General features: G+C 37.6%; 1 protein-coding gene across 1 annotated transcript in view; it reads left to right on the top strand.

Annotated features, from left to right (window-relative positions):
• The window catches only part of NEO1 (neogenin 1), a 102,135-nt gene that overhangs the window by 22,662 nt on the left and 58,063 nt on the right, over positions 1-21,410 (top strand). The window contains exons 2-4 of the mRNA XM_063142236.1: positions 16,569-16,886; positions 19,556-19,831; positions 20,379-20,532. Of these exons, the coding sequence (XP_062998306.1) occupies positions 16,569-16,886; positions 19,556-19,831; positions 20,379-20,532 (748 nt within the window). The remainder of the gene's footprint in view (positions 1-16,568; positions 16,887-19,555; positions 19,832-20,378; positions 20,533-21,410) is intronic.

The following is a 21,410-nucleotide window of genomic DNA, read 5'->3' as shown; positions in this document are numbered from 1 at the left end:
CAGAAGCTCACTGGGTGACTTTGGGCCAGTCACAGACTCTCAGCCCTGCCTACCTCACAGGGTTGTTGTTGTGAGGATAAAAGGAGGATTATGTATGCCACCTTGGGTTCCCTGGAGGAAAAAAAGGCGGGATATAAATGTAACAAATAAATAAAGTAAGCTGAGATTCAGAAGCCAACTTCAAACCATGGTTTATGACCCTGGTTTGGCTTTAAATGTACTATGCTTAGTGAGCCTGGTCAGGTTTGGACATACAAACAAACGCTTAAGAGAAAGAAATTTTGATTTAATTATGTCCAAACTGGACGTGTAGAAGGGGGATATTCTTAATATAAAGATATTCTGTAGAGATGCACACATGTTATGAATATGTGTTTGTCACACTTTCCCCTACATCTATGTAGGACAAACTTCATGTATGAAACAACCCTTAGGCTTTCAATCTCTGTGATCTAGGGAGTTGTATGCAAGGGACTCGTATTTTGTTGACATCAGTTCCCTGCCACATAAGCTGCTTTTGAATTTCCTCATCCAAAAAGTTGGGATGGGGAAAAATGTAATACGTTAGCTGATATTTATGTTTATCTGAGTATTTTAAGTGGCAGTGTTAAGTGAACAGGAAACTAACGCTGGCTTTTAGGCAATGACTGTGAATTACAATTATATAACAATTTTACCATTTTAAAAGAAACAGCTATTTTCTTTTCCCTCCCTTTGACCAGTAACTTGGGTAGCTGGTTTTCTTGCTATAGCTTTATTTTTTTGAAACACGTGAAAAATATATTCTAAGTCCAGGATCAAAACTCTAGTTTAATTAGTGCTGCGGAATGTGCTTCCAGTTGAATTGCAGGGAAGGGAATGAAATGATAATCCAGTACCAAAACTATAGCTCAGTGTTGACACTGTGTTGCTTGAGTTGGGCATTCTTTCAGGTTCTTCTGGGAATTCTCCAGTGTTTTGTAAATAGCATGAAAAGGGTTAGTATACTACAAGAAAATGATTAACGAGACTTTTTCCCTGCTGTTTAGCAGAAATTTTACTTTCACAAATAAATAGTATATAGTTTCCTTTATCAGCATGGTATATTCTAAGATAGTGCTCAATTTTAGTTTGACACATCTGCTTTTGCAGTGTTGGAAATCTTGACATGTTGTGAAAATTAATTACTGTAATGAACAATTCTTGGAAACCTGTTTAGAGTGGTCTGTTTAGAATGCAAAAAGACCACATTACAAAAACTTGCTTCTTTACTTTAGATTATCTATAAGTAAACCATGTTACCCAGAGGAAAACCATATGTCAAGTGGAGAATTCATAGTCAGATGCCCCAACTTTTTTTGTTTTTGTTTAAACTTTAAAAAGGCCAGGGTTGGGTTCTGAATTTAATTAGAGTAATAAGCTTAAGAAGGGGATATTTAACAATTTCATTGATTTCAATCCTTCTTGAACCTCTTGGCTCCATGATAGGTAGAAAGTAAGCGTGTGTGATTTGGGGAAGGGGCTGCTTTGGCGAGGGGATTTAGGATATGTAAACCATTTGGGGGAAAGTGTTAAAGAGTTCTCTCCAAGATATTTGGGAGTTGAAAATAATACACTGCACTACCATGAAATCTGTATACATTGGATAATAGAATGAATGTACAGAACTTAGAAAAAGGATATTGAACTATAACTGCAGCTTAAACGTATAGGCTTTATTATAACTAAAACTGCAGCTTAAACATACAGGCTTTATTATAGAACAATTTAGCACAGCAGAAAAAGCAGTTATGTCAAATCTACCTGATAAAGAATATTTTGAAAATGTGGAATATTACTATGCTGCTCCACTCCAAAATGGTTAAAAGATGAATCATGTTGATAAATGTTGTTGGTTCTTAAATGAACAGAAGGCCATTCCAATTCCTTTGAAGTATATCCTATCGGATAATGCCAATCAAAGAAAATGCTATAATCGGGGGGGGGGATGCTTTGGAGTATTGTGAAGCGGCCATTGCTCAGTGGTAGAGAACATGTTTTGCATGCACAATATAACATATTCAGTCTCTAGCATCTCTAGTTAAAAGAATTTTTGGTTGCAGTACTGGGAAGGATTTTTGCCTAAGATTCAGGAGAATCACTGATAGAGCTGGAGTGTCCATTAGTCTGACTTGGTATAAGGTAGCTTCATATGTAATACTTAAGAAGTTTGAAGTAAACTTAAAGGTAGATAGAACTCAGAAGTGTCATTGCTGAAATCTTTTACATCAAGGAATTATAAAGTAGATAATAGATAGGAGACTTATCTAAAAGATGTCAGAAGATTATATTAGTTAATGCAGTTTAATACAGTTGATTTTTTTTTCAGTTAAGGAACTGCGTAAATGGATGAACCTAGGATGGATATGAGAAGTTGTTCTTTCAGACTGGTAATATCGCCACATCCAATGCCTGTGAGGTGGGAGATAGCAGGGGGAAATTAGTCTGTGCATCAGAACATGTCCACATATTGTTATATTTGTCTTGAGTCTTTATGTGGAAAAGGATTGCCAGGAAGTTGTATTTCCATTTGAAGGAGATGTCCACAAGGCCAACACAATGCTGTGAATATATGTAATACTGTCAGTAATGGATATGTCTAGTCTGTGCAGAAAGTCCTTTTGGGAAAATATTTTTTGATGAATAGACTAATTTGATGGGTTGCTTTACCATAGTGATGCAACTTTGCAGATTTACTCAGAAGTAATCCCCTGGCCCTTAGTGAGTCTCATCTGCACCATCTAGGCTAAATGAGTGTGACTCCTAGCTGATATACAAACTCCACGTTCGTACAACTCCCTTCTGCAATATGCAGCTGGTAGGTGGAAGTGAAGCATTGTCCTGCACTTTAGATGGTACCTTATTCTATGAAGAAATAAAAAGACAAATATATTAAACTGTCTAATGTTGGAGAGTTGGAGCAGAGAAAATCAACAGTATCATATGTCATGTAAAAAGATTTTGGAAGAAGCTAATAGAAATGATGTTTCAGATTAAAGGAGTTTGAACAGACTCATTGATTATAGTGTTTGGTTATTTACTGGAATTTGCACAAAGAGTGATTATGAATTGATCTTGCTTTAAACTTGTTCAGATTTGGGGAAATGAAAAAACTGTCAGCCTTGTTGTATTTGTGTGTGTTCCTTCACTCCATTGTATGGAATCAAATATTTGTTTTGGATTGTGAACATCTATAGACAATTAATAAACTTGAACTGAACAGAACATATCAATTGCAGTGAGAATAGCACAAAAATGAAAATCTAAAGAACTTTAATTTATAATTGGATTAATGAATTATGGTCTTTAATTAGGTATGGACTGTAAGTTGATACTTTGATTTTCTACTGAACCTAAATGTTTTCCATTGACTGAAGACAAATTTGATTAAGGAATATCAAATACAATATGAATTGAGCTGCATGGAACTTATTTGTGTACAACAAAGCTCTCATCATAGATCTCATTTTCAGTGGATGGTTCTCACTTAATCTGATTAGAAATCTAAATTTTAATTCAGGTTAATTTATCACTCTAATTAATGCTATAGCTAGCTGACAAATTTAAAAAGCCATAAATCATTGCAGCCATATGGTATTTACTCAAGAGTTCTTAAAAAAAAACCTCATGTGAAACCTCATAAGTAAAGTATGTAATATAACAGCAAAAGCCTGGGTTATCCAAGAAATAAGACTTGTCAGCATAATTTCAGTCCCAAATTGGTGGAAACCAATATTAAAGACTAGAATTGCTCAATCTGTTTAACAAGCACTAGTGATACATAATTAGTAGGGCTTCTCAAAAGAGAATTTTCTGCAAGCAAAGCATATTTTTTATCTCTTGAGTTGTGGCTCCTCAGTTCAGCATTAGGAAAGAAACAGTAAACAAAACACAAGTTTGATACCATTATATAAACATGTAGTACAGTCTAAATACCTTATTTATTTCTGATTGACCCATCTCAAAAAAGGAATATGAAAGCAGCGAAAGGTGCCAAAAATGGCTACTAAAATGATGAAATAGTTGAATTGCATTCCCTATGGAAATCATTGTTTTTTAAAGAAAAAAAAGGTGGTTGACTGGGACATAAGGTTTTATAACATTTTAGTAATTGAATTCAGGAAGTCTATTTAGAAGTTCTCTTGTAGTAAAGTTTATCTAGCTGTTGGAGGTGTGGGACAGGTAAGTAGGAACTACTTGAATAACTAATATGCAATACTGGCCCTGTTCAGAAGACACCTTAAGCCATTGCTTTAACCACAGTGAATAGGCAAGAAGCCTTTAACGTGGTTAAAGCCATCTTCTGAACAGGGCCATATTGACACAAGATGTAGCAGTTACCACTAGTTTAGAAGGCTTTGAACAAACGTGGGTCTGTTGATGGCATCTGTCTACTGTTGCCTTGATAGATCAGACTAAGACCTCTAGTAGAAACCAGATGCACCCTGATCTTATCAAGCAAAGTGATTCGGACGGTCAGTTTCCAAAATTGACAAGTAAATGTATTCATCAGTTCATTTCGGGCTGCCTGTAAGCTTTTTGTATCTAAGGCAGTCAAACGTATCCAGATACTTTTCTGAGTGTAGCTATGTTTGATATTAAATGTTCCCTTGAAGGAACACAGTATAATATGAAATGGGTTAGGATTTTGATTATTTTGCAGTAGTACATCTTCTTGGAAGGTGTTCCTATGAAACTGGGAACCTCATAAGCATGATGTGGTAGTGATAGCCATCTCCAGTTGTTTGCCCCAGCATCTTTTAATCAGAAGTATACTGCATCTGAACATGAAACTTCACTTTTAGTTCTCATACTGATAACCATGGTTACATCTCTCCTCTGTGAATTTAAAAGCCATCTAAGCTAGTGGCTATGGCCATGTCTTGTGGTAGAGAATTCCATAAGTTTTGTGTGTGATGTAGTACCTTCGTTTGTTCTAAATATACTAGCAAGTCAAATGCTGGACTGATTGGACTGTTGGTCTGAATCAACGAAGGTGGTCTAAATTTTGGGGCATTCACACTTTGAGAAACTTTTAACAATCATTGAATATTAAAGGCAAGAAGGGCGTCAGAAGGATTAGGAATTGGGAATCACAAGGGTCATTTACAGACACTGAAACTGGATAGTCAACTATGGAGTGGAGAGTGTGTTGCACCTGTTGTTCTCTCTTCTAACTTCCATGGGTTTGTCAGGGTAAAAATCTAATGAAGAATTCTGGGGTATTCTTGGACAATTTTGTGGAGTTTTGGTTGGTCCTAATAAAGGAATTGCCCAGCCAAAGATTTTGAATGTTTTTTCCCCCTCATGGACAAGCCGTTGTTGTTGTTGTTGTTGTTGTTGTTGTTGTTCTTCTTCTTCTTCTTCTTCTTCTTCTTCTTCTTCTTCTTCTTCTTCTTCTTCTTCTTCTTCTTCTTCAAAATGGTTTCTCTTTCAAATAGGATGCTGCCACAATTTGGAAGGGAAAGTGAAGGTTCTTGTTAGGAGGGAGGTGCATAGGCCAGTGGTAGAAAATTTACTACTTATGTACACAAAGGTCCCATATTCAGTGTCTGTTACCTGTAAGTAAAGAATCTCAGGGTAGTAGTTGATTTGGCCTCTTGCGGCTAGTTAGTATTGGACTAGATCAGTAAGAGGTCTAAACAATATAATTCACTTTCTTATATTTTATCTCATGAAGCAAATTTCTCATGGTGCAGATTTCATGGTGCAGAGTGCACCTATGATTATGTGAAATATGAACAGTGCTTTCGACATAAAAGTGAAATGAAACCAACTGCTGGCACTTAATATCAAAAAGGTTGCAGAGCAGCTTTTAAGCTGACCCCAGGGGAAGCTGACAGGAGAACATGATAGTCAAGGAGGCCAAAGTGCCATAGGGAGGAAAATGCACGTCAGAGACATTTGGAGAGGGACACTGTGTTATGGGTGTTTCTGTGATAATGCTTGAAGCCTCGGAGCCAAGATAGGGGAGTTGGTTTTAAAGGAGAACATTTAGTAAGGATATTGGAAACCTGGTAGAATGGCGAGAATCAGTGGGATAAAGTCACCTCTGGATACAAACTTAATAGGAAGGCAGGGAACAGTGTACTGGGGTGGTGTTGCTTTGTAGGTCAAAGAGAGCATAGTGTCAAACAAAAAGCATCAAAAGTGGAAGACCTTTCCACAGAATCGCGGACAATGGCAATAGCTGGTCCCAAGAGTAATATCGTACTGGGGACATTCTATTACCCTCCCGAACAAAATGCTTAGGGTGATCTTGCTATGGAAAATGAAATTGGCTGTTGGGTTTAGTTCCAGTGCTTCTGTGGGCCCTATAGTTTTGGGATCAGAATCTGATTCACACTTAGAACAGAATGATTTAGAACCTAGTCTAGTCATGGGAAGCTCAGGGCCTGAGAACTCTGCCTGGCTTCCCATTAGCCACAGCCAAAAGATTCGGCTTCTCTGCAGGTAAGGGGACCTCAGGGTGTCACCCCAGTTGAGGTATCAACTGAAAAGAGCAGAATAACGATGCCCTCTTCGATGTAGTGTTTTCTTATGGGCCAGATTCCCCTGTTATCCTAGATTGTCAGAAGGAGAGTTTTAGCAAACCCCTGTATTTAAGCCAGTGCAGAGATCAAAGAGCCTTTGCTGAGTACAACATTTTAAATACTCAAAATGTTTTCTTGCGTAAACTTACTGTGGATCTTGAGCTCTTGTCTGCCTTAAAACTTGTATAGTTAAGACTTATTAGCAGTTTGCTGCTGGGATTCCTGACTCACTATGAATTCTAGCCTTGGCACTGTCTCTTGAACAAAACAATGTGCCACTAGAATTTGCTTAATTGGGGATTATAAATGCTGTAACTTCTGCATGATAGAGGCTTATAGAGGGGACATGATAGAGGTTTGTAAAATTATGCACAATGTGGAGCATAGGTAGAGATGTATTTTTCATCCCCTCTCATATTAGAACCTGGGGTCTTGTAATATAACTGTATGATGGGAGAATCAAGACAGACAAAACGAGGTCAGTCAAGTTTATTGCTTTTGGCCAATGGCCTTTGCATAAAACAAACAACACAACAGTACAATCAGCAACAAATATGGAAAGACAAAGAATTTACAGAAGTTAAACATATGCATATAGACATACTTCATATAACACTTGAAATACAAAATTTAAAAATATAAAATAGTATAAAATAGTTTGTCATCGTTGATCCATGAGTGATATGATGTAAATCAGAAATGGTCAAATGCAATCATCTCCTTTACAGTTGATGGCTATCTCTGCTATGTATTTCTTTCTGATCATTTTGGCAGCTGTGGCAAACAGAGCTACTCGCCAAGTCACGTATTTATCCATATCCACTAGGAGGTAAAAAATCACATCCAGTGGGCTCTGGGAAGGACAATTTTTGATCAAGGGTGTCACAAATCGTTCCCTTGGGTCATTGTATAGTGGACAGTGCAAAACATGTGCAAAAATGTCCTCTGGCTCAGGGCGACCACAAATGCAAGTACACTCATTTATTTCTACACACATTGCATGTAGTTAACCGTGGTGGTCATTTATCGCCCACCAGCTTAGATAACTTTAAAACGGTTAAACAGATTAATGGAAGATAATGGCTATGCACTACATCCAGTATCAGAGGCAGCATGGCTCTAAATACTATTTGCTGGAAAACAACATCAGGAGAGGGCTATTTCTCTCATGCCCAGCTTCCCTTAGACATCTGGTTGGCCACAGTGGGAAACAGAATACTGGTTTCGGTACAACTTTGGTCTGATCCAGCAGGGCTCTTCTTCATATGTTCTTAAAAGTATATTTGTCTCTACAGTCCTTTAGTTTAGTCATGATTGCAGTCTATAAATGAATGAATTTCCTCATCCCATATTATGCATCTTCATAAGAATTAAGATAACGAAGTATTATTTATATCCCCCAAACTTCAGGTAGAGGGCATTTTCTGTGGAAACCCCATATCTTTTTATCTGTTTCCATGCTGTGCCTGCCTTGTCAGAGGCCTGGTTTGATGTCAGTGACCTTTAGTAAACATTGCAAGACCTATTTACTGAAAGTGACAGATTCCAATGTATTGGTTATTGAGGATACTTAAAAACTTCTAAATAAGTTTCACTTGTTAATTGCAGCAACACTAGGTAATCATGTGCTGTGCAATGTGAGCAGAATATTTTAAAGTGTGTGTCATGCAAAATGTGGTTTGTTCCATGTATCTCAATGAAATGATGACAAATTTACATATATGATTGTAACACATAGAGCAGTCCTCTCACTTTAAGTGAACGACTCGAAGAGACTTGTCAGCTTAACAGTCTATTAGCATTCAAAAAATCTATAAAGACTGATCTCTTCTGGCAGGCCTATCCAGTGGAATTTTAAGATGTTTTAGAATGTTTTTAGGATGTTTTTAACAATGTATATTATGTTTTAATTCAGTTTTATGTATTTTATATTTACTGTTGTTCCCCGCCTCGATCAGAATGGAGAGGCGGGTAAGTATTATTATTATTATTATTATTATTATTATTGTTAGAGTGCTCACCAATACAGTATGTGCGATTTCAGTATATTCTGGTATAAGACCTCAATCGCTGCAGGGCTGTGAATTATGTCCCTCTCCAAAACAGCTGATTGCATTTTCGTAGCTTGTATTACAGGACTACATGCATGCAGCTCTGGTTGCTGCATCAGGCTCCCCAGTGAATGAATTCTCAGATTCAATCCACTAGCATCTCCAATTAAATAATCTCTAATAATAGTATTGCGAAAGACTTCTGCCTGACACCGTGGAGAGCTGCTGCCAAGTCAGAGTAGCCAGTATTGGGCTAAGTGAACCAAGGTTTGACTCACTCGGTATAAGGCAGATTGACATAAATCTATACAATTGTTCAACTGGAGATTTATTTAGTTTTGGGAGATGTGTATGTTAGCTGTTTTAATTTTCTTGTTTTTCATATGGTGTAGTTTTATTAATACTCATACTGAGGGGGAACTAGAAATGTAAATACAAAAATAAAATCTACAGGAGGTAGGCTTCTGCACTAACATTACATTAGCAGATTCAGTGACTGAAGTTTCTATATTTGGGATTGGCATCTAAGAGCTTCTGACACTCTGCCCATTAGGGAGCAGCTTCATAGTAGTGCAAGATCATTTTTCCTTTGAGAACCATTGCATATAGATATTACTGGGTTTGGTGCCATCTGGTGGCTGTGGTGTTATATTAGAGCATAGAGAGAACAAAGACACAAGTCTTTATGAATCATGTCTTTGTTGCTCTGTTGCTAATGAGTTTGAATTGCTTCTGACTACTACTTGTATAGTATTATGAAATTTTACTGATTTCATTTCTGCACATCTTGGTTCAGGCTTCAATCTCTAACCTTGCTTCTTTTTGCCCTGCTTTGAGATACCCCCCCTCCGCTCTTTACCATGACAGTTTGTATGATTTCTAAAAGTTTCAAGAAGCTCCCCATCTGGATTGTGTAACATTCAACTTTAAGGCCCACAGTTATTACAAGTTGTGTCTGTGTGAGAACAGCTCAATAGCTTTCACCAAGTACATGTTTAGAATGAATGCAAGAATGAATGAATGCAAGAATGAATGAATGCTTCTTGAGAGGCTGTCCATGGCTAGCTTGTAATCCTTAAGAGTGAAATGTCACAGGCTTTGCATGCTAATTATGGACGCACAGGCTCTGTAGCCTGTGCCCCTCTTGTGTATGTTTTCCATGATTTAGGGCAGTATAACCCAAAGTCAGGTGAAGGCAGGGATGGTCCAAGACATTTTGATGCCAGAAATCAAAGTACAAGATGCTATCTTCCTGCATTCCACTTATAGAAGCTGATTGGACTGTCAGTTAAGTCTGACTTCTACACCGACAATGGGAAAGCATCCTCCACTGCACTTGATGGCTGCAGGTTAACTTAGGGGGCACATGGTCAGCTGCATGAGGTACACAACTCTGCCCTCCAACAGAGGGAAATATCTGTGGGTCTCAGGAGCAATGGCCAGAAGGGGCTGCCTCTGCTGCCCCTTATACTCCTCAATATCTGCTGCCTTATTGTATCTAAGTAATAATGGTATTGCAGGCCCTGACTATGTTTAAAAGGCTGTAGGATGGAGGGAAGGAAATGCCTAACCTTACTAGCAATCTCCAGCACGTTGCCTTGTTTAATACAGGACTTTTTTTCTGGGTGAGGGCGAGGAGAGAAGTTGCCTTCTAGCATTAACTGGGGACAGTTCTTGTCAATGGCAACCTGGCAAGTGGCCATTTACAAACTCGGCCACAACACTTGATCATGTATCCTCTACTTAGACCTCTACTTTGCATACCTATTTATTTATTTACAAGTGGCCTTTACGCTTGTTGTTTCTTTGATGCATTTGACCAAATATATCAATTCATTAACCCATTGACATTCTCAATAGTCTTCTTATGGGACAAGCTGGCAGTATTAGAAGGTTCTTAGTGTTTGGCTATTTAGATGTAGGAGCAGTAAGTCTGCACATGAGAGCACTGGGGGAATGTAACACTTACCCCCACCCTCTTTGCTGGATTTTGAAGATGAGATTCCATGCAGCATATAATGTTGTAATGACATTATAGAAGCTTGTGGTGCATATGTATATTATTGCTTTGTATTCTTTCTGGGGTATGTATGGCCAGAGATAAGGCAAATGATATGCAACATACCGTAGTTGTTTCTAGGGTCAGCCCATATGTATCAAAACAAGTGACAGCATGCACTGGTAAGATCAGGAAAAAATATGTGATGAGAGTATTCATGTTCATTATTTGTATAGACAGTCCTATCCATGAGACATTTGTAGCATCTTAAAATGATTGTCTGGTAGTATCCTAAGTTTAGTATGCAAGGGTCACTTTCACTGCTACACTACAGTGTCTTCATCCTTGGGTCTTGGTTGTATCTTCATTTGACCCTTGTCCAGATATCAACAACTGATCCTATTTCTCCTAAGTGTTGTGTTAGAACAAATTCAGCTCTTATCTGTAATGTCATTTTGTTCAACATTATTTATTTATTCATTTATTGCATTTCTATACCGCCCAATAGCTGAAGCTCTCTGGTAAAACTTAGTCAAACTTGGTTCAGGAAGATGTGGGAGAGGCAAGGCCATCCTTAATGGCTTGTAAAACTATGTTTGTAATCATTACAACCATCTGTAAACTCTTCCTAATTCAGCCTTGTAATTAAACCCACGAAACATACTAATATGGCAGAGTCGGGATTGATTTCAATGCTGGGTGCAAAGGGAAAATGTTTCTATCAAGCAACCCACTTAGTTTCTATGGTAGGCATAGGCAAGGGTTAGAGCACTCTTGTGCCACCACAGTCACTTGCTTTCATAGAACTTGAGAATTACTTATCAACATCTGCCATTTTACATTGTGCAAAACTAATTTATTTATTATTTATTTATTTATTACATTTCTATACCGCCTAATAGCCGAAGCTCTCTGGGCGGTTCACAAAAATTAAAACCATAATAAAACAACCAACATGTTAAAAGCACAATTACAAAATACGGTATAAAAAGCACAACCAGGATAAAACCATGCAACAAAATTGATATAAGATTAAAATACAAAGTTAGAACAGTAAAATTTAAATTTAAGTTAAAATTAAGTGTTAAAATACTGAGAGAATAAAAAGGTCTTCAGCTGGCGATGAAAGCAGTACAATGTAGGTGCCAGGCAGACCTCTCTGGGGAGCTCATTCCACAACCGGGGTGCCACAGCGGAGAAAGCCCTCCTTCTAGTAGCCACAAACTAATATTTGTGAACATGACCCCTACTTCTGAAGGAATATACAATGTGCATAAGTCCCTGGAGGATATCATGTACTCTTTGGTAAAGTTTCACTTTAAATGTTTAAAACTATAGATTAAACATTTTGATGAGTTTTAATATGGTTTCTGCCCCCTCCCCAGTGAATCACCAAGCCCTTCTGTGATCTTAATTTTTTCCTTTAAGATTTCTGCATGTTCTTGGTTTCTTCTGTTAATCTAAACCAGCAGTGTACATTTACAGATGCTCTTAAAGGGAAACTATCTAGTAAAAATGCTTGTCTAAGAGGCAGTCTGTATATTCATTATTTCTGTCCACTGTGGTGAATAATCAGTTTTTTGGGGATGGTTGTGTAACAAACTGGACACCAAGGAAGGGCCCATGCTTTCTAAATAAGAATCTAGAAGTCCTGCCTAAATTGAGCTTAGCCAGTAAATATCAACAGTATCAGGATGTGTCAAAATACAATTATACTAAATATGCATAGCCAGTATCCCAAAGAAAAATAATTTAATTGTAAATACCTTCTTAGTAACTTCATTAATCCACATTTTTAAGACTGTTTCATTTCACAAGCTATAAAAACATAGCAGGCCAAACCCAGAACACTGTTCCTTTTAACAAAAAGCTAAATCTGTCTTGTCTAAAAACTGACAACCTGTATTTAGGTTTCTTGGCACTAATTAAAGAACGTGCTCCTCAGCCACCCATACAGAGCACTGTATTGAAAACCATAATTTCTCTTGTTAAGGAGAAGGAGGAGAGGTTGCACGTTTATCTTGGTATCCTAGGCAATTAGTCCTCAATCAATGTCATCTACTTCATCCGTATTATTCTACCCACAGACAGCTATTTAAACAAGTAACATGCCCCCCCCCTCTGATTGTCAAAAGAGCTTTCCTTTACAAATCAACATGCTTCTGTTTCTCAGTCTGTAGCTAGCTGGAAAAGTAGCCAGATGAACAAATACTGTACTTCTCAGGGCACTTGGCTAATGACAAGCTTTGCTTTTGTTTTGATTTTAAGGTGAGGATTAGCTTGTTTTGTGTGAATACTTCATTTAAATGCGATTTTGTCAAATTCCTATGTTCTATATCTAATATAACCTATAAGAGTTAACATTACATTCTGAATTTCATACACTAAAAGGATAAAACCAAAAGTAAGCCTTGCTTGTAAAAACTTTATCTAGGGAATATTTTGCATTTGTTTATCAAGGTGCAAGAAGAATTACAAGTATTAGTTTACGTTTTATCCTGCATTTTTGCCCATTGGGACATTAATATAATTAATAAAATATTAATTATCCACGAAGAAACATGCAGAAACTGTACTAAAACAAGTAAGAGTTTGTGGTACCAACCAGTCTAAGATGGCTCTAGTGGCATCAAACTAATGCCCTCTTCAGTTAACATATCATGGGGTAGATGGGAATATATTTACTAAGGGATCTGGCCTGGACCTAAAATGTTCTTTAACCCTTTAAAGCCTTAAATACCAGTATCTTAATTTAGCCTGGATATTGAACTGGCAACTAGTAGAGTTCTCATAAAGTAGATATCATAATATCCTTGTAGTTATCGTATTTCTTCAATTCTAAGACGCCATCGATTGTGAGACGCACACTAATTTCAGTACCACCAACAAAAAAGCTTTGATTCTAAGAAATAATAAATGCACCCGCAATTCTAAGACGCACCCCTTTTTTGGAGATTTCATATGGGGGGGAAAAAGTGTGTCTTCAAATTGAAGAAATACAGTAGTTTCAGACAAAAGCCCAGTAATGTGAGGTAGAAAATTTTCTCACCAATATAAAAGAGGTTATGTGCTCTAGCAGTAGTAACAATTACACTAATTCCTGGGGCGCTATTTGTCATTTTTTAAAAAAATTATACTGGCTATGTTTACATGCAATGATAAGTTGGAATTCTGGATAAGCCTGGCAGCCTGTTCACTTCTATTTGGCCTTCTCATTAGCAGGAGCATAGAGTGTTGTTTGAATCAGGGCTGTAGCCTTCCCCCACCCCCAAAACAAGCCAGGTATTGTAATCATGCAAGCTAGACATGTCATGCATGTCTAGCTTATATGACATGAAACAATCCAGGAGCCCCCATTCAGATGACAGACGAAGGTTTCAATTCCTTGTTAGTTTAGGTGCTTTCTCTGGTAGGAGGAGCCAAATGTGAGTAGATGGGCTGCATGTAAACCACACAACTCACGAAAAGTAAACCAGGTTAATGTTTTTGCCTAACTTGATAGTTTGTAAAAAGGTTAAACCCCTATATATTTTTAGCAAAGGTGTATTTAATTTCTGACTATTGATCACAGGTGCACTGTATCCAGCTGCTAGATGTTGTATCTGCAACAAATGTGTGTTGCAGACTTCATTGAATAACAGACTGCATGAAGTAGTCTTGAAGTACAGTCCAGCCAATTGTGTTGAAACAGTTATACTTGCCAAGGATAACTGATTCCAGTTTGCCAAAGTTGCTGTTTGTGTGAGAAGAAAAACGGCATTCATACTTTAGCAGACATAATAAATATTTCAAGAAGCACACTTCGAAACACATCTCAAAGAAATGCTGATGAAACAGTGCTGCTTTGATGTTAGGAGCTGGTGACATCTGGATAGGCTTGTTTCATGTTAAGAATCAGTATATCATTTCACCTCTGTATTCTCAGCAATGTGCTTAGGACACAATACCAGAACAAGGGTTGCTATATAAACAGTCCTAGTTAATTCTGTTTTGTTTCTACCATAACCAAGGAATAGAATCCAGAATGAACTTTTGCGGATTGATTCTAGGCTTTATATCATCTGTTACTTAGGAGGCAGGATCTTGTGTTTTGATGGCTGTGCAAATTGCTGGGGTTTTGTAGCTTGCGCTGTGGTATGTCATTAGATCATTCCTTATCTGGCTTTAATTTCTAATGCTCCATGTGGTAATCAAGTTAGCAAAAGCAGAAGTGAGGAAAATCAATCCTTCGTAACTAGGATTCTTGACCCTAGTTTCTTTAAAGCAAGGGTGATGAACCTGTTTCAGCCTGACAGCCATATTCCAGTTTGGAGAAGCTCTTAGGGGTCACATTCCAGTGGTCGTCAGAGTTAAAATCCCAACACATTTTAGCTTAGAGCTCTTACTGCAAATAGCCAAGCCTTAGGAGAGGGGTTTCAACCCTTTTGAATGGGGTGGAACTTCAAAAGCCAGGAAACCACCACACCATTGGCAGTCAGGAGAAGAGGTATTGGGCAGAGGAAGGGGTCATGGCGGAGCTGGAGCACTCCTTCTCACATGTTGATTTTAACCCCTTTTTGGATGCCTAAATATGGCTGGAGATGTATCCAATTCATGGTTGCATGTATAAAGTTATTTATATTTTAACAATGGCAGGGATGACAGGGACTAATACTTTAGATTTCTTGGAGCTGGATGTTTAGACTATGTTTGCAGAGGGGCACTTGGATCAGAGGGAAAAAACCTTACCAATAATACAACTATTCTTGAACTTTAGAGCTCTATTATTGAACTAAGGAATGGCAAGTTACCTTGGAATAAAGTATACAAAGGCAAAACACCTTTGGGAATGCTTCATGACAAAACATTAACATTCTCATGTAATATTGCAAGTATATTTAGAAAGTAATTTATTTTTTGTAATACAGACCCTGGTTGTGTAATGGGATGAAGCTTTTCTACGAAAACAACAGAACATATTGTGTATTAAATTATTATGGGTTGGATGTTATTTCACTTTAAAATGTTGGTCTCTCAGTGTGAGAGATAAGCACATACATAACTCATAAGAACATAAACATTGTCTTGTTGGATTAGACCAAGGTCTATCTGTTCCAGCATTCTGAAGCAACAAAGGTCAGCCAGATGGATCTGGGCTGGGGGAGTCCATAAGCAGGACGTGATAATAATCTGCCATTTGCCCCCAGCAGGTGAAGGTTGCTCTGATCTAGCTTGGCAAATAGATATTGGTAGACCTCGTTTTTAATTTGTTTGTTTTGTTCTAAAAAGAGCACTAGCTAGCCATCAACACACCGTTTCTTCATGTCCTGGCTTGGATGTTCTAGAATAATACAATTGTCAATGATATTGAAAGTCACTGAGAGATGCAGGAGAACCAATAGGGTTACACTCCCCATCCATTCCCCTGCTTATGTCATCAACCAATCAGGGCAGTTTCTGTTATGAACCGAGACTGGAAGTTGGACTGGACTGGATCTAAATAATCTGTATTCATCCGAGTGAATTTGATAGTCATGAATTCAGTTTTTTAAAATAGATTAGAAGTGTGGACTTTTACTAAATTAGATTCCTTTTTAAAGCAGCATACTTCTTGTTGTTGTTATTTTTGTTAAAAAAGACACTTAATATAACCATATGTATTTTTTAAAAATCAGTAATTATACACCACCTAGTGGGCGTCATCTGTTGAAAGAGAGTCAACATTTAACTGGGGGAGTGCCTTGAGATGGCCTAAAGAAATTGGACTCTAGCCTGCGTTTATGATTGATTCTGTTGATCTAAGATGCTGTATTTGTAGTTGTGGTACACAGGGAACATATTTTTGCTTCAAATATCTACTACAAAAGGCAGATTCTTGAACAGTTTACATTTAAAAGTGTATGGAACAAATTTCAAGTATTTTTTTAAAAAATATTTAGAATTTTTGGGAAGCCCTTTATAAATTTCAATTTCTCTTGTGTTTTGCAGGACCTACTGTGAGGACGTTTACTCCATTTTATTTTATTGTGGAACCAGTGGACACTCTGTCAGTTAGAGCTTCTTCTGTTATACTGAATTGTTCAGCTTATTGTGAGTCATCTCCAAAAATTGAATGGAAAAAGGATGGGACTTTCTTGAACTTGGTGTCAGATGACCGACGCCAGCTGCTACCAGATGGATCTTTATTAATTAACAGTGTAGTGCATTCCAAGCACAATAAGCCCGATGAAGGGCATTATCAGTGTGTTGCAACTGTTGAAAGCCTTGGGACTATTGTAAGCAGAACGGCTAAGCTCACAGTAGCAGGTGAGTACTTTAATTTATCTGAATTTCTAGTGTTTATCCCATTACAGAATGCTCAGGCTGATAAGACTACAAAATAAATACATATATGTTACGTTACAGACAAAGTTTTAATTCAGGTAATCTAACAACATCTAGGAAATCTATAATTACACCCCAAAACACCTGCTAAAGTATCTATTCTCCCCTTCAAAGTAAGTGGACAGCTAGCTTGGGATAGCCTGGAAAGGCAGTCTCCAAAACATAACATCTGGCAGAGGAGGAGACATCATCTCAATCTTTAATTTTTGTGAACAACCCAGAGAGCTTCAGCTATTGGACAGTATAGTTATAAATAAATAAATCCCCAAGATAACTTCCTGCCTTCGGAATTGGGTATTCTGTCAATAGTTGTTTATTATTGTCAAGAAACCCCTGACAGTGAGACAAAGGAGTAATATTAGATATCAGTTCCGGAGAACAAGACAAAAGTAGGCAACAAATTGCAATACTCTTATATATCTTATGTTAGACATCACTTTGATGATGGGTCAGGAATTTGAACCAGGATTTTTTTCTCTCATATACGACTTGATTTTTGCTTTACCTTGCTGGAAGGAAATACCTAAATATAGATACACACATGTGCGCATGCACAACAAACAGAGTAGATTCTGGGACGAGTATGGGATTTCATCAGATACCTTCAAGCTGCAGACTCCTGAGAGGTATTTCAAAGGTCCTCATAGATCCAAACTTTATGTGTGTCCAGATTTGTTTTTTTTAAAAAAAACTTTAATGAAACCCTGAGGAGCTCTGAATTTGATCTGACTAGCAGTGGTGTGTGTATATCCTGTTCCCTCAGGCTAGAGTGGTGAAGGGGCCAACAGAGAAAGGCCAAAGGATTCGGCTCTCTTGCTCCCCCCCCTTTTGTGTGGGTCTCTTCTTGTCTAGTACATTTCATAAATAATACAGTATTATACAGACTATATACATCTTATATTAAGGCATGTTATATTAACACAATAACAGCAAAAAAGACTTGAGAAACAAAACAAAAAAGAAACGTAGTTTTAGGAGGAAAACAATGAACATGCTGCTGTTTCTTTTATTTCACCTAAAGAACTGTTAGCCCATCTCAGCATTTTTCTTTGCTTAATAAAATGCTTAGGGCAATAAATTAATTTTGATAGTTGCTCCTATATCCCAGCATTGTTTACTGCTTTTTAAGTTCAAACACAGTCTGCCTTAAATTGTGTTGTAGCATTTAAGAACAATATTGCACATACAAGTGCTTGATTTCTATCCCTGCTGGTATGAGTTTGGCTATCCTAATTAACATGAATGGGTCTATCCTGTGGTTTTGCCTGACAAACTTGATGGGTGATCAGGGATGTAACAAAGGACTTTAATGGTCCTTAATGACCTAGAATCTCTTTCCAGCCTTGGGAATATGACACCCCTGGGCAAAGGGTAGGGAATCGGATAGAAGGAGTTAGGCAGGCAAAGCTGTTTTGTTTTTGTTTTTTAAACTCTAGTTAGCTGGACTTGGAAGCAGCTGGGGGTAGGTGGGGGAGGGCTTCAGGGGTCTGAGCTCTTACTGTATGGAAGTTAGAGTTGTAAAATGTCTGGATATTTCAAAACCATGAAGAAACTCTGTGGGATTTTGGGTGTGGGCAGGGAAACAGACTTACTTATTTTCAATACTTATTTTCGGGGTGCTCTTTATAGATTTAATGTCACTATGTTACTAAACATGATAATTTATGAGCAAACCAAGTTATACGTAAAGTATTTTAGGAACTTCAACAAGTTATGCCTGAAACATCTGAATCATTCTAGAAGTCAGAAGACGCATGAAGAGCTGGTAGCAGAAGAATAAGCATTAGTTCCTGTTAGTGAGTAATTGGTTGGGATGGAGTTTAGGGAAATCTGGTCTGATGAAAACCTGTTAAGAGACTATTTAGCTGGGGAAGGAATGGTAACCAAGCATATTGAATTTAAGAACCTTTAAGCAATATCAACCTATTATTTGAGGAGTGACATTTTATTCCGTTTTGTAAATAATTCCCCTGAATAAACATCTTAATTATTGTTATTTTGAAACATTGTTTCAACTCTAGTGGTGTTATCAATCCCATGCCTATGCCTAACTCTAGTGGTGTTATCAATCCCATGCCTATGTCATGGGAATCTGGCTGAATATCCATACATTTGGCATTTGAACTACTTTGTTTAGAAAAAATGCAGGTCCCGTTTCCTTCCAGCTGTTGATATTTTGTTTTTCCATTATCATACGATGTTGGCTCTTTGATTGAGATCTGTGTAGAGGAAATGGCAGGTAAAAAACCATGATCTTACTCTGAAATATGACCTTGTTCACCATGGAATAATTGAAATAGGATTATAATATGCGAAACTGGAAACCACAATTGATAGGAAGTTTGTGTAGTTAAATGCATTGTTCGCTTCCCTACAGTTTTAAGGTCAAATAGTTTTAACATAGAATGAGATGCTTCACTATTAATTTATGAATATGGAATGTAGGAAAGGATCAGTGTGTTATGCATAAAGGAATGGGGGTTGCTAATATATTCCTAGATTGTAAACATGCATATTGCCTCAAAGAAGAAGTAATGAGGAAAAGTATACATGCACAATCTAATGTTGTTGTTTTTTCCTGTAATTTTTAGGGCTTCCAAGGTTCACCACTCAGCCGGAATCAGAATCTGTCTATAGAGGAAACAGCATAGTTCTTAACTGTGAAGTCAATCCTGATCTAGCACCCTTTGTAAGGTGGGAGCTAGATCATCAGCCGCTCTTTCTGGATGATCGAGTATTCAAATTGCCAAGTGGAGCTTTAATTGTTAGCAATGCTACAGATGAGGATGGCGGAACATATTGTTGTATTATTGAAATTGGTGGTTCTCCCAAATACAGTGATGAAGCAGAGATTAAAGTTCTTCCAGGTACAGACATGTATGCTCAGGTTTTCCTCTCCTAGTTCTCTCTTGCAAATCACTAGTAAGATTATTTAACTAATATCAGAGAGGCTACAGCAGCTTGGTGTTCAAGGTTGCTAATTTTAAATGGCATACTACTCTATAGTCTTCTGGGACTAGCTCTCATAAAAGCTTACTTCAAAGGCTTTGGTTTGTTTTCTAAGCCAGACCACAGACCAGAGGATTCTTGAATAGTAACAGAATTTTCTTGTAATACACATTTTTATGAGATACTTTTGCAATTTTACAGAGCAAGGTAGTCTAAGGTTTGTGCCTATTTCAAATAACTTTGTGTGGTATCGTTACTAATTGGTGTGGTGATATTTTCTGAGCCAAATTTCTATCACAAGTTACATTGATTATGTCTTGGCAAAGTTTTAGGTGTAAAACGTGCATGCAGAAGCAAGTAAGAAGTAGCCTAGTATTGCATTCATAATTTGTGTGTTTTGTTAGTATCACTTTAAATTTCCTTATGTTGTAGTAACCATAGGCTCTCTCATCACGTTATTTGCAGAATCTGAAATTTCCTCAGATCTGATGTTCCTGAGACAGCCTTCCTCACTTACCAAAGTTACTGGACAGAGTGCAGTTTTGCCATGTGTTGCTGCAGGTATTCCCATTCCTGTTATCAGATGGACAAGAAATGAAGAAGAGCTTGTTACAGAAAGGTATGTAGTAGTCTGGTGTTACATCTGGTCTTACTACTCTGCCACTACTTCCCATCCTAATACGCTCCCCTGGTTGCTCTACCCATCTGCTGCTGACTGCTATCTTTCCTAGCTATTAGAAGCTGCGTATTCTGTTGTCTATAAAATTATGTTTATTAAGAGAAAAGTTTGAAAACTCAGTTCCCTAACGAAAACAATCCAATGCTCATATTTAAGAAATGAATGCTTTTCCACTCTGGCCAAGGGTGAACTAGTGCTTAAAAGCTGATCTGGGAAAGGATTGTGGTCATCAACTAAATGGCTACCTAGGGCTTTCCCACCACTCTCGCCTCACAAAATGTGAACATCTAAAACGTAAATTCTAAGCACCACAGCAGTGATTTTCTGTGCCTGGACAAGGCCCTTAAAAACTCAAGTTTTCAATCAGTAGATGCTGAAATGTTAAAATTGAGATCAGGGTCTTGATCCAGTGAGGCAGCTCCAAGAACTGTTGGCATTACTGAGTAGGAAGCTGAAGAAAACACGCTTGGGTAGCTAAATGAAATACTCAGATGAATGCTGCAGCACAGGGATATTAAGGAGTAAATGGTAGCTCAGTTTGACCCTATTAAAAACCGGTTCAACTCTCTAGAAATTCATAAAGGAGAGATGAAGGAAGCTGAAATGCTCTGCCAAGATGGATGACCTCAAGAGCCATTTAGAAGACAGGGATAACATGTGCTTTCAAGTTTTTCAGAGAAGGGGAAAGGAATGTTGGGAAGCTTTTTTGTTAAGACATGTTTGTGACTGGCCTTCAAATGCATCAGAATGAGGCAGTAGTAATGGGATAGTAGAATGTATGATATCATGTTAAAGAATGATGAAATCCTATAAAAAGA

Source organism: Elgaria multicarinata, chromosome 16 (assembly GCF_023053635.1).
Source record: "Elgaria multicarinata webbii isolate HBS135686 ecotype San Diego chromosome 16, rElgMul1.1.pri, whole genome shotgun sequence".
NCBI classification, from domain to species: Eukaryota; Metazoa; Chordata; class Lepidosauria; order Squamata; family Anguidae; genus Elgaria; species Elgaria multicarinata.
Note: the sequence above shows the minus strand (reverse complement) of the source record. Positions and strands in the feature narration are given on the sequence as shown.